Source organism: Myxocyprinus asiaticus, chromosome 3 (assembly GCF_019703515.2).
Source record: "Myxocyprinus asiaticus isolate MX2 ecotype Aquarium Trade chromosome 3, UBuf_Myxa_2, whole genome shotgun sequence".
NCBI lineage: Eukaryota > Metazoa > Chordata > Actinopteri > Cypriniformes > Catostomidae > Myxocyprinus > Myxocyprinus asiaticus.
Genome location: NC_059346.1, coordinates 10,677,096 through 10,697,384, shown reverse-complemented (window position 1 = coordinate 10,697,384; position 20,289 = coordinate 10,677,096). Strand labels below are relative to the sequence as shown.

The 20,289-nt window shown below is 38.3% G+C and overlaps 1 protein-coding gene across 2 annotated transcripts in view; it reads left to right on the top strand.

Annotated features, from left to right (window-relative positions):
- Window positions 1-1,261: 1,261 nt before the first annotated feature.
- Window positions 1,262-20,289, top strand: part of LOC127425457 (guanine nucleotide-binding protein subunit beta-like protein 1) — a 42,014-nt gene continuing 22,986 nt past the window's right edge. For both annotated transcript variants that reach the window (XM_051671496.1, XM_051671486.1), the window contains exons 1-4: window positions 1,262-1,350; window positions 17,875-18,027; window positions 18,187-18,312; window positions 18,611-18,773. In XM_051671496.1, the coding sequence (XP_051527456.1) occupies window positions 17,915-18,027; window positions 18,187-18,312; window positions 18,611-18,773 (402 nt within the window). In that variant the 5' untranslated portion in view covers window positions 1,262-1,350; window positions 17,875-17,914. The remainder of the gene's footprint in view (window positions 1,351-17,874; window positions 18,028-18,186; window positions 18,313-18,610; window positions 18,774-20,289) is intronic.

Here is a 20,289-nt window from a genome sequence, read left to right as displayed (position 1 = left end):
TAGCTGCTTCAGGTGTGTTTAATTAGGGTTGGAGCTAAACTCTGCTGGACTGTGGCCCTCCAGGAACTGAGTTTGACACCCCTGGCATAGGGTACAATGGGGCTAAAGCCCCACCTTAAGGAAAATTAGCTTTTTTTTTCTGGTCACAAGGTCTTAAGATTTAAGAAATACATTTATTTCTATTGAATATTGATGGAGCAACATAATTTGAGTGAAAAGAAATGAAAACAGAAGGTTGTTTTGAATACAGTTTGTTAAAATAAAATAAAAAAATAAAAATAAAAAAAAGGTGGTGAGGGATCCTTTTACCCCACACCTGGGGTATAAGGCTCCATCACTTAGGGTAAAAGGCCCCTAGGGGGGGTTATACTGATATAGTGTACATACCGGGGCAAAAGTTATAATGCACAATTTGTCAACTTATGCAAATACTTTTGAGACAACAAGATGTTTTTTTTTTTTTGTTTTTTTTGTAACAAATTAAGATCATGCTTACTCAAAATAACCACTTCAGAAAAGGATGCATAATTTCTAGTTCATTTCAATCACATTTGACATTTCATTACATCTTAAGTATTCCATAAAGAAATGAATCTCCATTGTGATTGGATGAGTCAGTGTGAGCCCACTTCAAACATTTCTCAAATCAAATCTATTCACCCCACTTAAGAAAAATAATTAGTTTAACAGGGGCCTTAGCCCTTGCAACAAGGGGGCTATTTACCCCAAATACTATTCTTTCACTTATTGGACAGTTATTGGACAAAATTGAAAATTATCTCTTGGGTGAGGAAAAATGTGCAGTTCATAGTGACAAACAGGTGTTTAGGAAAGTACTGAGGTAGTTTTTGGTGCTATTTAGTGTTTTGGGAGAAAATAAAATCAAAGGAGCCTTTTGCCCCATAGTACTCTACTACCCAAACTACTCTTACTTCTTCTGCCACATATGACTGTAAGTAAAAGAAGTATGGTAGTGTGCCATTCTGAACCCAACCATTGTCTGGAGGAGAGTGTTCCTGATGTCCGAGGATCCCCAAATAGTGCCTCAAGTAGCTTTTAGTCGTTTACATTTTTACAGAGTACCTTGGAATACCATGTAAAAACCATGGTACATGAATATGCTATTTTTCCAGTAGCATATATGTATCAAATTATTATGACATTGGCTGAAATATGGTTACCATAGTAAACTTTTGTGAGGGCAGAGTAATCTAATCTAATTTAATCTAAAAAAAAAAAAAAAAATCAGGCAGCGCCGAAGCCGCCACTTTTCCGGCAAGGGGCTTTTCAGGTTCACTGTCGCATGTTTTGATTTCATCCCTTACACGTGCCGTGCTTCAGTTTATTCAGGTACTACATTCACATTCCTTTAACGGATTGCGTAATGGTTATGTTTTGACCTTATTGTTTAATGCAAAATAATCGCATAATATATATATATGTGGTTATGCGCGATATTTTGTGACTTTTAATGCTTTAGTTGGCAGTATTGATGCGTCAGTGTGAGCAGAGAGTGTAGTATTCTTGGTGCTCTTGTATGAAGCTGTCAAGGGTTTATCATTCCTGTCAACACAGACTGTTACTGCTGTCATGCTGCCAGACACTTTAGGGACATATCAGCAATTTATTGTGCATGGATTAAAAGGTTAGGATATATGCAGGACTTAATCCATATGGTTAATCTGCAGTATAATGCTTTTTTAAATCAGGGTGCATATATTTGCATCAAACTCTTTGGCATTGGTGTGCTGTTTTTAGAAATATAATCCCACATTGCATCCATGTGCATTCAGTGGCTTTAGATAGATGAATGTCATTGGATTAGACAACAAAACAAGGGGTATTTATTCATATAAAAGATAGCACAATCAAACATTTCAAGCAAAACATTTCACAAAAGTTTTTCATGTTTAAAACAATACATATAATCTTCAAAATCAAGGCAGTGTTTGGACACTTTATGGTTGTCAGACTTAGTAGAACATGTCCATAGTTAATGGGCTTCATAAATCCACTAAAATTAAGTTGTTATGAGTTGATTAAAAGTAATTGCAAAAATGGCTTAAGATAACTGATGTTAGTTTTCATAAAAAAAGGCAGCATCATTTGCTTGCAGATGCACTTGTTTTTATTTATTTTTTTTTTTTTAATGTTTTCTAATGTAGTGAAATTCACACATTTTAAAGTAGCTTATCTGTCCAAATACTGTAAGTGGTGTCAGCAGTGGACATGAACCTGCCACATTCCGTCCAGTAATCCTGCATTACTTAATCTCGTCGTACACCACTGGAAGGGAACAGGTGATAATGTCCACTGATAAACAAGTGTTACCTGCAGGCCTCTTTAGTAATCAGCACTAAAACCCCTTAAGTCAGGATGCAATGACAAAGTGGCCACCATCACCCACACACACACCCACACTAAGAGCAGCTATGCATTCAGCCCTTATCTGTCTCAGCCTTAGCGTGGCGTTCACGCCTTGGACGGGAACAATGCAGCCCGTCGCTCGGCTCTGTCATTCTGAGTGACAGGGGTGACAGAGGGTGTGGAAGCACTTGTGCCTGACTTCAGTTCTCTATCTTCTACAGGGCTGTTTTTCCAGTCCAGAACCACCCCCCCCCCCCCCCGCACAATAAAGGGCGTGTGTACCCCTCATTTCCTCCTCTGTTTGTTTAACTGAGCTTTAGAATGGCCCATTTGCCACATTTTTCTTGAAGGAATGTTCCAAGTTCAATACGTCCAATAAGTTAAGCTGAATCAACAGCATTTGTGGCATTTTAAAATCGCAGATGACTTAACAGGAGACACCAAAACCATCGCGTTTTTAATATGTGTGTTAAGTTGAAGTTCAGTTTTAAGGACGCTGCGTTGTGTTCCATTTAACTGCGCTCTGTATAGCTGTTTGAAACACTCGCCTGCTGTAAGCTATATGCGCTGCTTCAGTGCATTGAGTCCAGTGCCGCATGCACCTTGTGTGTGTGTGTGTGTGCGTGTCCACAAATGTTCGCTCTTGTGAGGAAAGCCACGATGCTCCGAATTGTTGTTGCTGAATGTGTTATGTCATGCAGGGCATGGAGGTTTACAGTCAGTAACAAACATTCACTTTTATTAAATAATATCCATTAACAAGTCAAATTTCTTACATTAAATTATAATAAAACATGTTTAGCAAACATTTTGCAGAGACAGGTGTTCAAAACATGGTTAATTACACTCTTTGTTTTGATTATCGTAATGATAGCATTTCAGCATTGTATATCAGTTCGGCTGCTATGAGACGTCTCTGACAATCAGTGTACGCCTCAAAATCACAAAGTAATCAATCTCAAAATTAAAAATAAGCTCCCTCTTTGACACGTTTTGTGTTTAGTTGTCAGGTAATTGTCAATGGATTTTGAATTAAGTGAAAAGTCAAATCATGCTTGATCACTATCGATCATCGTTTTCATGATCGATCATCACTGCCACGTCCGAGTACTCGAGTACTCGTGCCCATCCCTAGTAAAGACGCATATTGTATGTCTGGTAGAAGTTTTTATTTTCATATGCCACATTTTTCAGGCTTTACAAGTGTGTTAAGTGTGTGAAGATGTGTATTCATCAACCTGTTACATAATCATATAGGCATATTGAATCAAGATAAAACTTTTTTTGATAATTCTGAAAAAACCTGCTTAATATTTCACTGTTAACCATAGATATCCCTTTATAATAACTTTTATTAACATCAGCAAACATTTTTACATTATGTAATGCGTAAAATATTATTAAAACAGCAGCGCTGCCCATATCCACTATTGAAATCTGCTGCTCAAAAGAACCCAGAAGTGTGGTTGCCTGCGATGTGACGCCAGAGTAATTTCATTTATTCACTTTCATTATATAGAAAGAAAAAAAAAACAGTTAAAGTGAAAGGTGGCTTTGGCTAACATTCTGCCAAATATCTACAGGTTTGGAACAACATGAGGATGAGTATATGATGTTAGAATTTTAATTTTTTGGGTGAACTGTCCCTTTAACTACCTGAATGTGCAGAAGTAATAATGTCAAGTCATTTTTATTTGTATAGTGCTTTTCACAACACGCATAGTTTCAAAGTAGCTTTACAGAAAATCATGCTTTAACAGAACATGAAACTGTAATATCTATAAAGTCTTAGATTCATCATTGTGTAATTGTAAATTGTGTATAAAAATGAATAATTAAATAGTTAAATAATAATTGTATTTAGAACCCCAGTGACCAAGCTGAAGGTGACTGTGGCAAGGAACACAAAACTCCATAAACTGTTGGTTAATGGAGAAAAATAACATTGGGAGAATCCAGGCTCACTGTGGGGGCCAGTTACCCTCTGGCAAACAGCATGAATATAATGCCAATATTAGTTATTTGTGTGCAGTGTAAGTCATGGTTGAAATTTTTGAAAACAAGTAAGTGTTAAGGGCCAGTGTTTAAACAAAGTTTTTTGTATGAACTGTAAGATTAATGACTAATGTCTTTGAAGTCTGTCCTGGATGAACTGCAGAAGTTCACATAGATGCATTGTCCTTTGTTAGTTGGCTGATTGGCAGTTAATTGATAGTCTATGGATTCCATTTCAAGAGTGTAGTACATCAATAAACAAAGGTGATGCAGATAGAGATCAAAGAGATGCGTCGCAGTTCAACTGGCAGATCATTTCGGTGAGGTTCGGTGGGGTCCATCCTAAGTCCAAGGTTCAGGCAGTGGCATATGAAGTATCCCATGTCTTACAGTTGGAGTTGGCATCAGTTCATCCTCTGAAGTCCATTGTAAAAGACTGAAGTGATGTCTGGCTAGCACCAACTGTAGTTTGTCATCATCACTTAGCGACACGTAGCAGTGGAGTCCGACACCAGGAAGGAACGGAGCTGGATCTGGCCAGCTCTGTTAACCTCGGGTTATGAATCCTGAGGTTGAGACAGGGAGACAAATAGAATAATATTAGCGTAGATGCCATTCAATTATATAGATTAAGAGAAATGTTTCTGGTTCTGGCAGACCTAACTAAAGCAGCCTAATTGTGAGTTGATGGATAAATTAGGTGTATGCCTGGCTAAATAGATGAGTCTTTAGTCTAGACTTAAACTGAGTGAGTGTGTCTGTGTCCCGAAAAGTGTTAGGGAGACTCTTCCATAGTTTTAGAGCCAAACAGGAAAAGGATCTACCTCCTTTTGTGGATTTTGATATACTAGGAACTATTAACAGGCCAACATTTTGTGGTCGTAATGAACGTGATGGAATATAGCAGGGTAGAAGGTAGTGATGAATTGATACCACTTTTTCTCTTCCAATTCCGATATCAGAAATCTCAATATCAGCCGATACCGATCCCGATACGATACCAGTGTTTTTTTGTTTTATTTTTGCATAATCAGTTTAGAATATCTTTACATTATTGTGTGGAACTAATTGGGAGTACTCTTTAATATGTAAAGAAATACAAACCTCTAACTACACATTATTTCAATATAAATGTATAGCTTATTAAGAAAAACTTTATTGTTAACTAGTATACTGGATAATGTAGCTCAGCAAAATTAACAGCAATTCCAGTATAAGTCATCAGTAGAAAAGAAGCCATTTTTATTTTATTTATTTTTTGGAAAAAAAATGTCAACTTGCATCTGGACTTTAAAGCATTCAGATCTCTTTTTTGTTCAGTTTAGTTGTAAGATATCAGCTCACTTTTCATTCACACCCATTCAACTTAAATATTATTATAATTTGTAAACAAATGATAATAATAATTATATAATATTATAGTAATATAAAGTAATACATCTCAGTTGTGCACCTTTAACTTTAAAACCATCTGGCTTTTAACATTCTGAACTCTCCATGAAGTCCTGTAGGTATCTGTTTGTAGGCAAGTTCACAGTAGTTTAATTAGCTTCTTATTCAAATTCTGGTAAAAAGCACCTCCAGTGCCGTTCTAAATGCATATTATAAGTGAACCGAACTTTTGAGCATCTACATCTAAAAATAGCCGCGAGTGTGTGTTAACAGAGCAGCGCCATTCACCGATGCACTGGAGCTGCACATGCATTTTATATATTTACTTATAAAACACAGCCTTTTGTGATTCACAGAGCTATTGCATGTCTTCGAGTGGCTTTGAATAAAATGCACGAGTCATATGAACTACTTTAATGGTGTTTTTATGGTTCTTTTATGTCATTTTTTAAGCTTGATAAACAAACATGACTAACACACAGTATCGGATTTGGATCGGGCTTGTCGGACCGATACACGATCCGTTTAAAAACGTCAGTATCGGAGCTGATACCGATCCAGGTATTGCATCCCTAGTAGAAGGTCACTTAAGTACTGTGGAGCTAGACCATTCAAAGCTTTGTACAGTTGAAGTCAGAAAAGTACATACACTTAGGTTGAAGTCATTAAAACAAATTTTTTAACTACTCCACAGATTTCATATTAGCAAACTATAGTTTTGGCAAGTCATTTCGGACATCTACTTTGTGCATTTTTCCAACAATTATTTACAGACTGATTGTTTCACATTTAATAGACTATTTCACAATTCCAGTGGGTCAGAAGTTTACATACACTAAGTTAACTGTGCCTTTAAGCAGCTTGGAAAATTCCAGAAAATGATGTCAGTGCCTCTTTTCTTGACATGATGGGAAAATCAGAAGAAATCAGCCAAGACCTCAGAAAAAAAAAAATTGTGGACCTCCACAAGTCTGGTTCATACTTGGGAGCAATTTCCAAATGCCTGAAGGTACTGCTGGAGGAAACAGGTAGACAAGTATCTATATCCACAGTCAAATTAGTCCTATATCGACATAACCTGAAAGGCTGCTCAGCAAGGAAGTAGCCACTGCTCCAAAACCGCCATAAAAAAAGCCAGAGTACAGTTTGCAATGACCATCGTTATGTTTGGAGGAAAAAGGGTGAGGCTTGCAAGCTGAAGAACACCATCCCAACCGTGAAGCATGGGGGTAACAGCATCATGCTGTGTGGGTGCTTTGCTGCAGGAGAGACTGGTGCACTTCACAAAATACATGGCATCATGAGGAAGGAAAATTATGTATATATATTGAAGCAACATCTCAAGATATCACCCAGGAAGTTAAAGCTCGGTCGCAAATGGGTCTTCCAAATGTACAATGACCCAAAGCATACCTCCAAAGTTGTGGCAAGATGGCTTAAAGACAACAAAGTCAAGGTATTGGAGTGGCCATCACAAAACCCTGACCTCAATCCGATAGAAAATTTGTGGGCAGAACTGAAAAAGCATGTGTGAGCAAGGAGGCCTACAAACCTGACTCAGTTACACCAGTTCTGTCTGGAGGCATGGGCCAGAACTTATTGTGAGAAGCTTGTGGAAGGCTACCCAAAACGTTTGACCCAAGTTAAACAATTTAAAGGCAATGATACCAAATACTAACAAAGTGAATGTAAACTTCTGACCCACTGGGAATGTGAAATAAATCATTCTCTCTACTATTATTCTGACATTTCACATTCTTAAAATAAATTAGTGATGCTAACTGCATAAGACAGGGAATGTTTTCTACGATTAAATGTCAGGAATTGTGAAAAACTGAGTTTAAATATATTTGGCTAAGGTGTATGTAAACTTCTGACTTCAACTGTATATACCATTTCTCTGTATAAATGAACATAGTTGGGAGGACACTACATTTTCTAGAATTTTTGATATAAATGGGAGATTTGAAATCGGTCAATAATTTGCCAATTTGCCAGGATCAAGCTGTTGCTTCTTAAGCAGTTTGATGACTGCCATTTTAAAGTTTCTTGGGACATGTCCTAAGGATAGCGAGGAGTTAATAATATTAAGAAGAGGCTCTGAGATTACAGGCAATACCTCCTTTTAAGAGCTTAGTTGGTATTGGATCTAACAAACATGTTGTGGCTTTTGATTTTTTGAAAAGTTTTGTTAGCTCTTCATGACCTATGACAGTGAAGGATTGAAGTTGCTCTTGAGGAAAATGATGAGACACTGTTTTCTGAGGTGCTGTGACAATTGATTGCATAATTCCAATTTTATTTCTGATGATTTCTATTTTATCAGTTAAGAAATTCATGAAGTCATTACTATTGTGCTGTGACAGAATATCTGGTTCAGTTTGAATAAACACCTAGGATTGTTGTGGTTATTTTCTATGAGTTTGCTAAAGTATGCTGACCTGGCATCTTTTAGTGCCTGTCTGTAGCTACAGCCACTATCCTTCCATTAGAGGTCTGCACAAGCCTTAAAATGAAACCCGACCCGTACCTGAGACCCTACCCGGCCCGAACGATACAGTCAGATTTTAAGCCCGAACCCGACCCAAACCCGAAATTGCTTGCTATCTAATTTCTTCTCCTAGCAAGTACTGTTGCAATAGGCTGTATTTTATGTAATCATATAGGCAACATTCATAACAGTACCTAAACCGTTAACATACACAGTTTTAACAAGGCACAGCAGCCCCTTAGTACACAAGAGCATTGCCTTTATTTGCTGAAACTTCACTTGGTACAGAACAATCTGGAATAATATGAAACACTGCAATGGCCCCCTCTATGCAGCCTGAACTTGTTTAGAATGTTGAATCTTTGTGACAACTTCGCTAAAAAAAAATCTAGACGCAGCGCAAAGAATAAAACAGAGCGCAGGTGTCTCAACATGCATTTTTGAAAATTTTAACTTCTTTTTAACTCTACATGGTGTTTAAAATGTGCCGGTCCTACACGAGACACTGAAGAAAAAGCGAGACTCAGTGCAGATGTCAAAGACATTCGTCCAGCATGTGTTTACATAGGAAAAAATGGGAAAACAGAACAGATGCAAAAACACGTTCCGTGTGAACGGCCCCTAACTCGTCCATTCGCGCGTGTCTGTGAGTGAAAGCACATGCGCTAAACAAGTTCAGTAAACCAGTTTATTTTTTCATTCATTACATACCCGAACCCGGCCTGAAACCCGTCGGGTTCTCGGGTCCCGTCAGGCAATGGTCGGATTGCAGACTTCTACCTTGTATCCACAGCAAAATGCCTCTAATTTTGTATTCTTCCACTTGCGCTCCATTTTCCAAGCTGCTCTCTTGAGAGCATGAGTATGATCATTGTACCATAGTTCGTGGCTTTTTTCTTTAATTTTCTTTAATGGAAGGGGGGAGACACTATCAAGAGTGTTAGAGAAGACTGTATTTATATTTTCTTTTATTACATCAAGTTCTTCTAGACTTTTTGGCTTACTGAGTATGTGAGACAGTTCTGGATGATTATTAGTGAAGTTATCTTTAGTGGTCAAAAGAATAATTCTACCTGAACGATAGCATGGTGTAGATTGAGTTACATTAGCTGATTGCAGCAAACGAGAGATGAGGTAATGATCTGGGATGTCATCGCATTGCAATAGAATTTCTATAATATTAACATCAACTCCATCTGACATAATTAAATCTATCGTATGATTATGGCGATGAGTTTGTCCTGTCACATTTTGTCTGACTGCAAGAGAGTTGAGAATATCGATAAATGCTAATCCCAATGTGTCATTTTCATTATCTGTGTGAATGTTGAAGTCACCAACAATTAAAGCTCTATTTACAGTAACTATTAGATCTGATAGAAAATTTGCAAATTCACCAAGGAAACCAGAATATGGCCTGGGTGATCTATATACTGTTGCAAGGGCAAAAGACGACAGAGATTTCTTATTTATACCTGATGGTGTCACATTAAGCATTGCTACTTCAAAAGACTAAAACTTATATCCTGTCCTCTGAGTAACACCAAAAACTTCACTGTAAATTTTACAACACCTCCTCCTCGACCCTTCAGACGAGGCTCATGTTTATAACAATAAACTGGGGGAGTTGATTCATTGAAACTAATATATTCATCCGGTTTAAACCAGGTTTCAGTCAAACAGAGCACATCCAAACAATGATCTGTAATAATTTAATTTACAATTAGTGTTTTGGTTGAAAGAGATCTAATGTTTAGTAGCCCTACCTTTATATGATGTTTATCTTCTTTTTTTTTTTCAATCTGACCTTAATCAAATTTTTTCTAAATGATTTAGTGAGGGGTTTGTGTTTAGTAGTTTGGGGAATAGACACAGCCTCTATATGATATCTAGGTGATACAGTCTCTATGTGTTGTAGTTTATGTGACCTGTGTGACGTCTCAAGGCAGCTAGCAGACGTTCCATTTAATCAGTTTGTCTGCTTCCTGACCTGGGCCCCAGATAGTCAAACACTATCACTATTAAGACTGTGAGCCAAATTACTAGAGGCGAGTGGCACCTTCCCTGGAGACCTGGAGTCCGTCTCTCTTTAGCAGGTCGGGTCTACTCCAAAAACTCTTCCAATTGTCTGTAAATCCTATGCTATTCTCCAGATACCACTCAGACATCCAGCCGTTCAGTGACACTAATCTACTATAAACCTCGTCACCACGACAAGCAGGGAGGGGGCCAGAGCATATTACAGTGTCTGAAATAGTTTTAACACACCTCTTTAAAATGATCTTTAGTGATCTCCGACTGGTGAAGCCGGTCATTAGTGCTGGCATAAATAACAATTTTAGAAAATCTAAGTTTAGTATTAGCCAGCATTTATAAATTTGATCTGATGTCAGATGCCCGATCCCCCGAAATCCATTTAACAATAGTGGCTGGAGTCTCTATTTCCATGTTCCTTACAATAGAATCACCTATTACTAAGGCTCTTTCAACATGATTCTCATTGGGTGCATCACTGAGTGGGGAGAATCGATTGGAAACACTAACAGGAACGGGAAAGTGGTGTTGCTTTGCTGAGCGAGTATGCCAGTGAGACGTCACCCAAAATCCCTGCTGCAGGGACTCTACAGCCGGAACCAAAGTGTGTGTGCTGCTCGCTGTACTACCCGCATCCGAAACAGTATCTACCGGCTTCTCTTTCTCACTGACCTCCACTAGCATTTGGATGCATGTCTCTAACTCATTAACCTTCTCCGTCAGCCTGACTAATTCCTTACATTTATCACATGTGAATCCCTAACTGCTGATGGAAGAAGCTATAGTAAACATGTGGCATGCAATGCAGGAAGAAATAAGAAAAATATTTCTAAGGTGCTTGCCTAAGAAACATTTCTGAAACATGAAACAGAGTGTTGAGCCTTCTTTAATTTTTAGCCATTTTTACATCTGACATGATGTACTGCCCGTGTAATACTTCAGGGATGACATTCACCTGATCTGCGCTTCAATCTTGGCAGCAATTATGACATTCTATATTCCCACAATCTCCAGAAATTTATTGGGGATTATTTATGAATGGCAGCATATGACATTGTCTTGGGCAGAGGTGTGTGGCTGCCCATCACTGGCTCCACAGACTCCAAAAAGAAGGGGGAGTTGAGGAATGCGGACAGCCTATCCTCGATCTTTGAAGCCTACAATAAAATGACTGCTGCTCCCCCTCCGCTGGTATAAGTTGCAGCGCAGGGGGCACAGATAGAGCCTGTGTTTGATCTGAAGGTCGCCAGCCCTTTGCTTGTGTTGAGAGATACCTGGCTGACGTGGCTTCTGCTTATTTAATAACATGAAGGGGAAGCGAACTCTCTTTCATAATTAGGCCTAATTATCAAGCAGGTGTTGACAGACAGCCCAAGAAGAGACAAACTGCCTTTATCCCAAGTCTTAGAGTCAGATTACTGGAGCTGTCTTATCTGTTACACAGAGAACTGAAAAACTCTCTATTTCTTTCTTTCTTTCTTTTTCTTCATAATCCCATCAGAAGAAACAGGCATTCTCATTACATTTCTGCTGTTGAAAATGTAATGACTGTTCCTAATTTGGCACAATAATACTGACATTCATAATTTTTTAAGTCGTATTCATGGCGTTTCCAGTTAGACATTCAGAACCACATCTGTTATGGCTGGTGGTGTACCAGTAGGGGTGTAAATAAGTGGTCTGACAATACTTACAATACGATTCATTATAAAAACAATTAATACACTCACTGACCACTTTATTAGGAACACCTGTACACCTACCATACTTATTCATGCAATTATCTATTCAGCGAATCGTGTGGCATTAGTGCAATACATAAAATCATGCAGATAAGGATCAGGAGCTTCAGTTAATGTTCACATCAACCATCAGAAAGGGGAAAAAATTTGATCTCAGTGATTTCGACCATGGCATGATTGTTGCCAGATGGGCTGGTTTGAGTATTCCTGTAACTGCTGATCTCCTCACGCATAACAGCCTCTAGAGTTTACTCAGAATGGTGCCAAAAACAAGAAACATCCAGTGAGCGGCAGTTCTTCAGATGGAAATGCCTTTATGAGAGAGGTCAACGGAGAATGGCCAGACTGGTTCGAGCTGACAGAAAGGCTATGGTAACTCAGATTACCACTCTGTACAATTGTAGTGAGCAGAATAGCATCTCAAAATGCACAACATGTCGAACATTGAGGCAGAGGAGCTACAACAGCAGAAGACCACTTCGGGTTCCACTTCTGTCAGCCAAGAACAGAAAGCTTGAAAGGTTGTAGTGGGCACAGGCTCACCAAAACTGGACAGTTAAAGACTGGGAAAACATAGCCTGGTCTGATGAATCTTGATTTCTGCTGAGGTACACAGATGGTAGGCCCACTGGTAGGATAACATTTTTTCCCCATTTTGATGGTTGATGTGAACATTAACTGAAGCTCCTGACACGTATCTGCATGATTTAATGCATTGCACTACTGCCACATGACTGGCTGATTAGATAATCTCATGATTAAGTAGGTGTACAGGTGTACCTAATAAAGTGTTTATGCAATACATTGTGAAATCTGAAATTTTGATAGTCATACTCGGCCATGATCTTGACTTTTTGATTTGATTAATGATATGATACATCATTAAATCTGAAATTTGGTTACAATTCTTCTTTTAAATTTGCTCTTTACCCTGAACACACCTTTCCTATCCCTCTCTCGCCCTGGTCCATCGGACCTGTATGTACCAGAAGTGAATTGGGTATGTGTTTTTTACAACTGAAATTAGGTTGTAAATTAGGGCTGGTTATCGATACAGATTTCTTGATATGATTTTATTCATTTCAAGATTTGATTCGATTCTGATTTATTTGGGTATATTTCAGTTATAATGTATATGTTGCTTACATATGAAAAATTATCTCTCAGCTAATGCTGTGAATTATACAGGGAACCTTCTGACTTAGTACATTATGAAATGAACAACAGGTGTCAGGGCCAAAACTATGGAGTCAAATTACTATTCATTTAATAGGTATACAGTAATAATCAACACAATCCAAACTGAAGTATACTAAAGTACAAGTTAAAGATCGATCTTGGGATTTTAATAATCAATATCAGGATTGTTCAAATGAAGATAGTGATTAAGCTGAAAATGTATATTTTTACCCAGCCCTATTGTAAATTAAATTATATTGGATAGTAAATGAATGTTTAATGCATTGGGTATTACATTAAATCAATACAAATTATAATAGATGCATTGATTTTTCAGTATCACATAGATGTGTTGCGATGCATCAATGCATTTTTACACCCATACTGATGGCAACTTTTTTGCCGCCTCCTATTTGCATTAAACAGTGTGATGGTTGTGCTAAAAAGGCTGAATGATTACCGGCAAGTAGTTTAAGCTTGTTCATAGATTTTGTGTTGTCCCAAGCCTTTGCAAGCCTGAAAAGGGGTTTTTGTGGGTCACTTGAATAAGGGCTAGTCAAAGTTGTGGTTGCCGTTGTGACTGCCTTAAACTGGTGACTAATGATCAGGCTCGGTCAGAATCAATGGACTTTTTGCATATTCTGTGCTGATTTTGAATCCCTGAAAGTTCAGTTCAGTGTGACTGGAACTGTAAAAATCCCAAATACTAGCCTAAAAATAGTGGCCCTGGTGTTGGAGCCGTGGCTTGGTGGAAAGCGCAAATGCTCCAGACATGTTGAGTCGTGAAGCTTATGAGGGGGGGGAACAGGCTCAAATCCGACTTACGTTGTCTAATCGACAAATCTAGACCATGGGCCGTTTCTAGCTACAAGCGGCATAAGCGGCTGCTTAGGCCCCCCAAGCCACCAGGTGGCCCAGCAAAGCAAGGTATTTTTATTTTTTTAAATATACTAAAAGCTGCAAGTGGGATTTCACTTAGGGCCACTATATGCTCAGAAACGGCCCTGTCCAGACCGCATATCCCCTCCTTTACCCCAATCTCTATCAATCGAAAGTAAAACAAAAAGAAAAAAACTCAAAGTTGCCCTGCCAATGCAACAATGATTGACTCCATCTGGTTCCTCAGCCTGTTTTTCCACTCTGTCCCTATCTCTTTTTCTCCACATCTTTGTCTGACAGCACCGCACTGGCAGAGGAATGTTTTGATGCGTTGTGTTTGCACAACAAGAACATGCATTTCCAGACCCATGTGTCAAGCAGCCCTGGTGCTGTGAGCTTCACAATACGGGCATGTTAATCCTCTTTAAACCTAAGAAAAACCTCGCTGTCACACACACACATTCCTCTGACAGAGCACTCCATCACCCTTGCATAAGCTTTTTTTGCAGAAAAAAAACTACTCAAAGGGACAGGAAACAACAACTCTTGACATTTCTAAGTGCACTATAAAAAAGGTATATAGCACTCTAATCAGTTTAGGGTTTGCCAAAAAGCAAACAGACACGCAGAGATGATTATTCCGACAGTTACCCAAACTTAAAGTTTCATTTTGGCCCCTATATGTGCAGTAGACAGGGTCTGGCTCCTATATAGGCCTGATGGCTACTGATAGTCACAGGTTTAATCCCTCTGCCTCCTCCCTGCTCTCCTGTAAGAAGGTATAGGGATGTTTAGTGACTGTCCTCTTTGTGAGGAGCAGGTATGTGGTGGCAGAGGGCTCGACTCTTAATTAGGAAGGTAGGGCAGTGAAGAATCTCTGCTTGACAGATTAACATGCACAATTTAACCACTAACCTTCCGAAATGAGCTCACTCAAAGTACCTGTGGCTCCAGTTTCAGCACGAGGGGCAGAGGTGACCAGAAATGACACTGAGCACAAGGGGTATTCATTAACCAGGCAGCTTCCATATCTCAAATCAGCAATATCAGTTGCCATTCAAAGGAGAAAACCTGCTCTGTCTCTGTGCATGTGGTTGTTTTTGTTGTCCTTTGGTGGTATTTTTTTTTTTTTTTTTTTTACAGTTTAAAAGTCTTCATCATAGTCAAACATCAGAAGCAGTTTTATATGAATAGTTCGCCAAAATGTATACGTATGAGAACGCGTTCGCACTTCACATGTAAACGTGCTAGATTGACATCTTTGACCACTTCGTGGGGTCTCGCTGTTTTTTTCAGCATCTCATTCAAGAGTAGCACATTATTTTAAATGCAGTTTCAGGTATAAAAGAACGTATAAGAGACACCAGTGTTCTATTATATATGTAGCTAGCTATCTAGATTTATTTATTTTTTGGTCTGAACGGCCCTTAGGGTTTGAAAGAACATGAGGAAGATTAGATAATGACATTATTTGTATTTTTTGGATGAACTATTCCTTTAAGGAGATTTTATATTGAATTTCTTTTGTTTGTTTTTTATTTTGCAGTCTAACTGGTTACAAACCACATCAGTGTCTCAAGTTGTCTTGAGATTCAACTTCACGCAGCAGTTAAAAAGAATTTGACATCTAATTTCCGTCTGGATTTTTGTGGTCTGTTGCATCTCTACTGTGGCCCTCCCTGCAGCAGACAGAACTGTTTGCACTCTCTCTCCGCATGCTTTAACAACCTTTGTTGATAAAATTAAAATTAAAAAAGGCAAAATCCAGTCTGTTTACAGTAATTAAGCTGTCTCATTTTTGATTTATGAAAATTCTGAGTAAGAGCTTTTACAAACTAGAAGGAAGAGAGAGGTCAAAAAAAAACAAAGAAACATGACATCTTTTTTCTGTCTACCTTAGTGCCCTTAGGCTTTTGACATTTACAGTGTTAACTGAGGATCTCCAATAGATGTTATTATTCTTTTTTAATGGAATTATTCTAATAATTAATAATAATAATAATAAAAAAAAAAATTGTCAAATTTGCAAATGGATCAAGATTGACGTGGGTTGAACTGATGCACTGCTCTTGAACACAAATGCTGAACATTTCTGTACAAACTATTTATTCATTCAGCAAAGTTGTTTAATTATATATATATTTTAAATCAGAAAAATGAACTTTGACTACGGTAGAAAGATATGCACAATCCATATTAATCAACATAACAACAACCATATTGGTATCAGCTAATATTAGTGTTTTCTTTTTCTTTTTTTTTTTCTTCATTTTCAGTCTAATTAGACTTATATTGGAAGCAGATAATTTTGGGGTTTATTTTTCCCCCTATTACAAACTATACTGGTGTCTTTGTCAAGTTTTCAAAGTACTTAATAGTTTTCCTGTTTCTAATGTTTACATTATAATGTAAAAATCAAGATATAAGCTTTTCTATATTGGATATCAAGTACTTTATAGATGTATAATTTTGGCCATCATAATGGTAATAAGCCATAACATGTTAAAGGAATATTCTGGGTTCAATACAAGTTAAGCTTAATTGGCAGAATTTGTGGCATAATGCTGTTTACAACAAAAATGTATTCCGACTTGTCCCTCTTTTAAAAGAAGCACAAATCTGGGTTACAGTAAGGGGCTCGCAATGGAAACGTTAAATTGGAAATGTTAAAATACTCACTTTTTCAAAAGTATAGCCACAAGATGTAAAAAATATGCGTGTTTACTTGATTTTAGTGTGATAATAATCGCTTACCTTTTCTGTGTTAAGTTATATCCAATTTTACAACTTTTTTTGCCATTACGACATAGTGCTGTAAACACTAAAACAACCTAAAAACAACCATTTTAAACAACTTTACTGCTTAAAGGAGCAATATGTAACATTTACATCATGCGTTTAAAATGGGTACTGCAGTCCAAATTCAAAATACTGGAGAGAATTTTCTCCGCTGCCCACTCCTCCCCAGACTCAAAACTCACGGGGGTTGCCAGGTTGAGGACACGCAACAGGAATGAGCAAACTTACAATGGCAAGCGATGAGCCTTACACTGTAATTTGATCAGCTTAATGTATACGTTTGCAATATTTTTATTGTTTGCAAATGATAAATTCAGCTCAAGTGGATTTTTTATAACTCTGTCAATGTTAGCTAGATGTATTGCTGGCTTCCATGGCTGCAGTGCGCTGTTTTTTTAAGTTTGCCCGCTAACTTGTTTCAAATCTGGCAACCCGAAATACTATTGGGAAATGGACAGTGGGCGGGATCACACAGGACATTTCAAAGTAGAATATACTGGCTGTAGCATTGTTTTCGGAGAAGCTAGTATTTCAACTTAGCATGTTTCCTAAATCTCTGATAACATATTATAATTTTATGCTTTAGTACAGTAAATATATTACATATTGCACCTTTAAATATTGCACAGGGTTTTAACAGCGTTAATGCAAGTGATTTTATAAAATTATAGCTTCACATTTGGGCCTTTAAAAAAATTGGCCCCATTTACTTCTGTTGGTAGTGCCTCACTGTAACCTTGATTACTTGTTTTTGTTTTTGTTTTGTTTTTTTAAAGAAATGGAGGGCTCAGTCAAAAATACTTTTTATGGTAATCAACATTTTGCCACAAATGCTGTTGATTGAGCTTAACTTGGATTGAACCCGGAATATTCCTTTAATTACTGGCTAGTAGAATCGGCTTAAATTTCTATATTGGTGCATCTGTCTTTGTGTTTTTTGAAAGGAGGCAGTAAATTATTTTATATTTAATGTTAAGAGTGATGTTTTGTTTCTAGGATACAGACTACTGATATTGCACACGTAGGAGTTACCTGGATGATGGCTCGCCCTCCTCCTGACCCATTGTATATCCTGAGGGGTTCAGGGGCAGCAGTAAACACCCTGCACTTCTGCTGTAGTGGACAGGGGGCACCACTACTGTACTCTGGGTTAGTGTCCAAAAACTAAAATCACAAGTCAAAGAACTGTCTTGGAAAGCGATGTTATTCCTACACTAGCAGTCACAGCCCAATTTCATGGTAATAACTATGTTTTTATTATTATAATTTTTTTGGCAACCTCTATCCTGTAACATTGATGTGCTTTAGGTCAGGTAAAGGTGCAATTCATGTGTGGAACCTGACCACCAGGAGAGCAGAACGTGTTCTAGAAAGTCATGCTGGCAACTCCGTTATCTGGCTACAGACCTTCAGTGACAGCAACACCCTCATCAGGTATGTCATGACCTGTTTCCTAAGCATATTAACACTTCTGTTTATTTCCATTGGTTCATTCAAGCACAGTATGGTTAAGTTGATCTAAATGTGTCGGAGCTGTGGCTTAGCGGTCCAGACATGATGAGCCTTGGTGCATGTAGTGAAACACAGATTTGAATCCAGCCTGCATCTCTTTCCACCCTTTTTCTCCCTTTCTCCTTTCTCTGTCTAAACAAAAAAAAAGCAAACAAAATAATTCTGTTAATTAATTTGTGATCGCATGTGTGTCTATGGCTGTTTGTGTGTATGTTGTCAGTCAGGGTCGTGACATGCGGGTATGCGTGTGGGATTTGTCTGAAGGCCGCAGTACAGTGACAGACTCTCTCCTCACAGGCAGTGTTGGGTTCTGTCAGTGCTCTCTGCTGGAGATCCAAGCCGGATCCACTTTACTGGCTCACCCTACAGAACAGATGGAGCAGGTGAGAGACAAAAGAGAGATCCTAACTACAACACACACTTTAAATCCCTCCAAAACCACAGTACACAGAGTAACACTTATATGAGCTTTAATGTGGTACTAATGTAGGTTAGACAATGCAATGACTATTTTATTAATATCATGAGGAGTAAAATGTTTGATCTTGTGGCATAAGAGTTTATTGTGCTCTAAAAAGTTTAAGAACTTTTTTTTTTAATTATCTGAGCTTGAGTAAACTGTTGGATACATTCAGGATTAACAATATTTTGTCGATTTTTTTTTTTTTTTTTTTGTTATCGTAGTTTTATTTGTGCACTAGTTTCAAATATGAGTGTCCTGTTAACACCGAAATCTAGTTTTTGTGGTTGTGTAGCTGGTTCATTCTATTCAATGAGCACTTTATTAGGAACACCTGCACACCTACTTATTCATGTGATTATCTAATCAGCCAACTGTGTGGCAGCAGTGCAATGCATAAAATCATAAGATACAGCTCAGGAGGTTCAGTTAATGTTCACATCAACCATCATGATTGTTGGTGCCAGATGGGCTGGTTGAAGTATTTCTGTAACTGCTGATCTCTTGGGATTTTCATGCATAACAGTCTCTTGAGTTTACTCAGAATGGTGCCAAAAACAAAAACATCCTGAGAGTGGCAGTTCTGCAGACAGAAACTCCTTGTTGATGAGAGTGGTCAACGGAGATTGGCCAGACTGTTTTGAGCTGACAGAAAGGCTATGGTAGCTCAAATAACCACTCTGTACAATTGTTGTGAGCAGAATAGCATCTCAGAATGCACTACACGTCGGACCTTGAGGCGGATGGGCTACAACTGCAGAAGACCTCATTGGGCACTTTATTAGGACCATAGTGTTCCTAATAAAGTACTCAGTGAGTGTATAATGATGTATTCAAGCTGTTTTTATTACAGTTTGGAGTTCATATGTATTGCGAGGTGTTGTCGAGTCTTATTTCCCATGCAAAAATGTTAGTCAATCATAAAAGTGGATGTTTATATTGACAATTAAAAGACATGCAATGCCAAAACTGAGTATTTCAATCAGAGGGCCAGAGACAGGGTTGAAAATGCTCATGTTTACTAAATTATGACATACAAATAACTTCACTTTGTATGTTCACCTTAAGAAAAATGCTACTAAATTGCTAAATTACGGCTGGGTTTGGTGCAAAAAACTTTACGTATTAAGTTCACTGAAGGAAAAATGATAATACATTTTTTTTAAAGTATGGCATGAGGGGCCTGGGTAGCTCAGCTAGTACTGACGCTGACTACTACCCCTGGAGTCGCAAGTTTGAATCCAGGGCTTCCTGAGTGACTCCAGCCAGGTCTCCTAAGCAACCAAATTGGCCCGGTTGCTAGGGAGGGTAGAGTCACATGGGGTAACCTCCTCGTGGTCGCTATAATGTGTGGTTCTCGCTCTCGGTGGGGCGCGTGGTGAGTTGTGCATGGATGCCGCGGAGAATAGCGTGGGCCTCCACATGCGCTACGTCTCCGC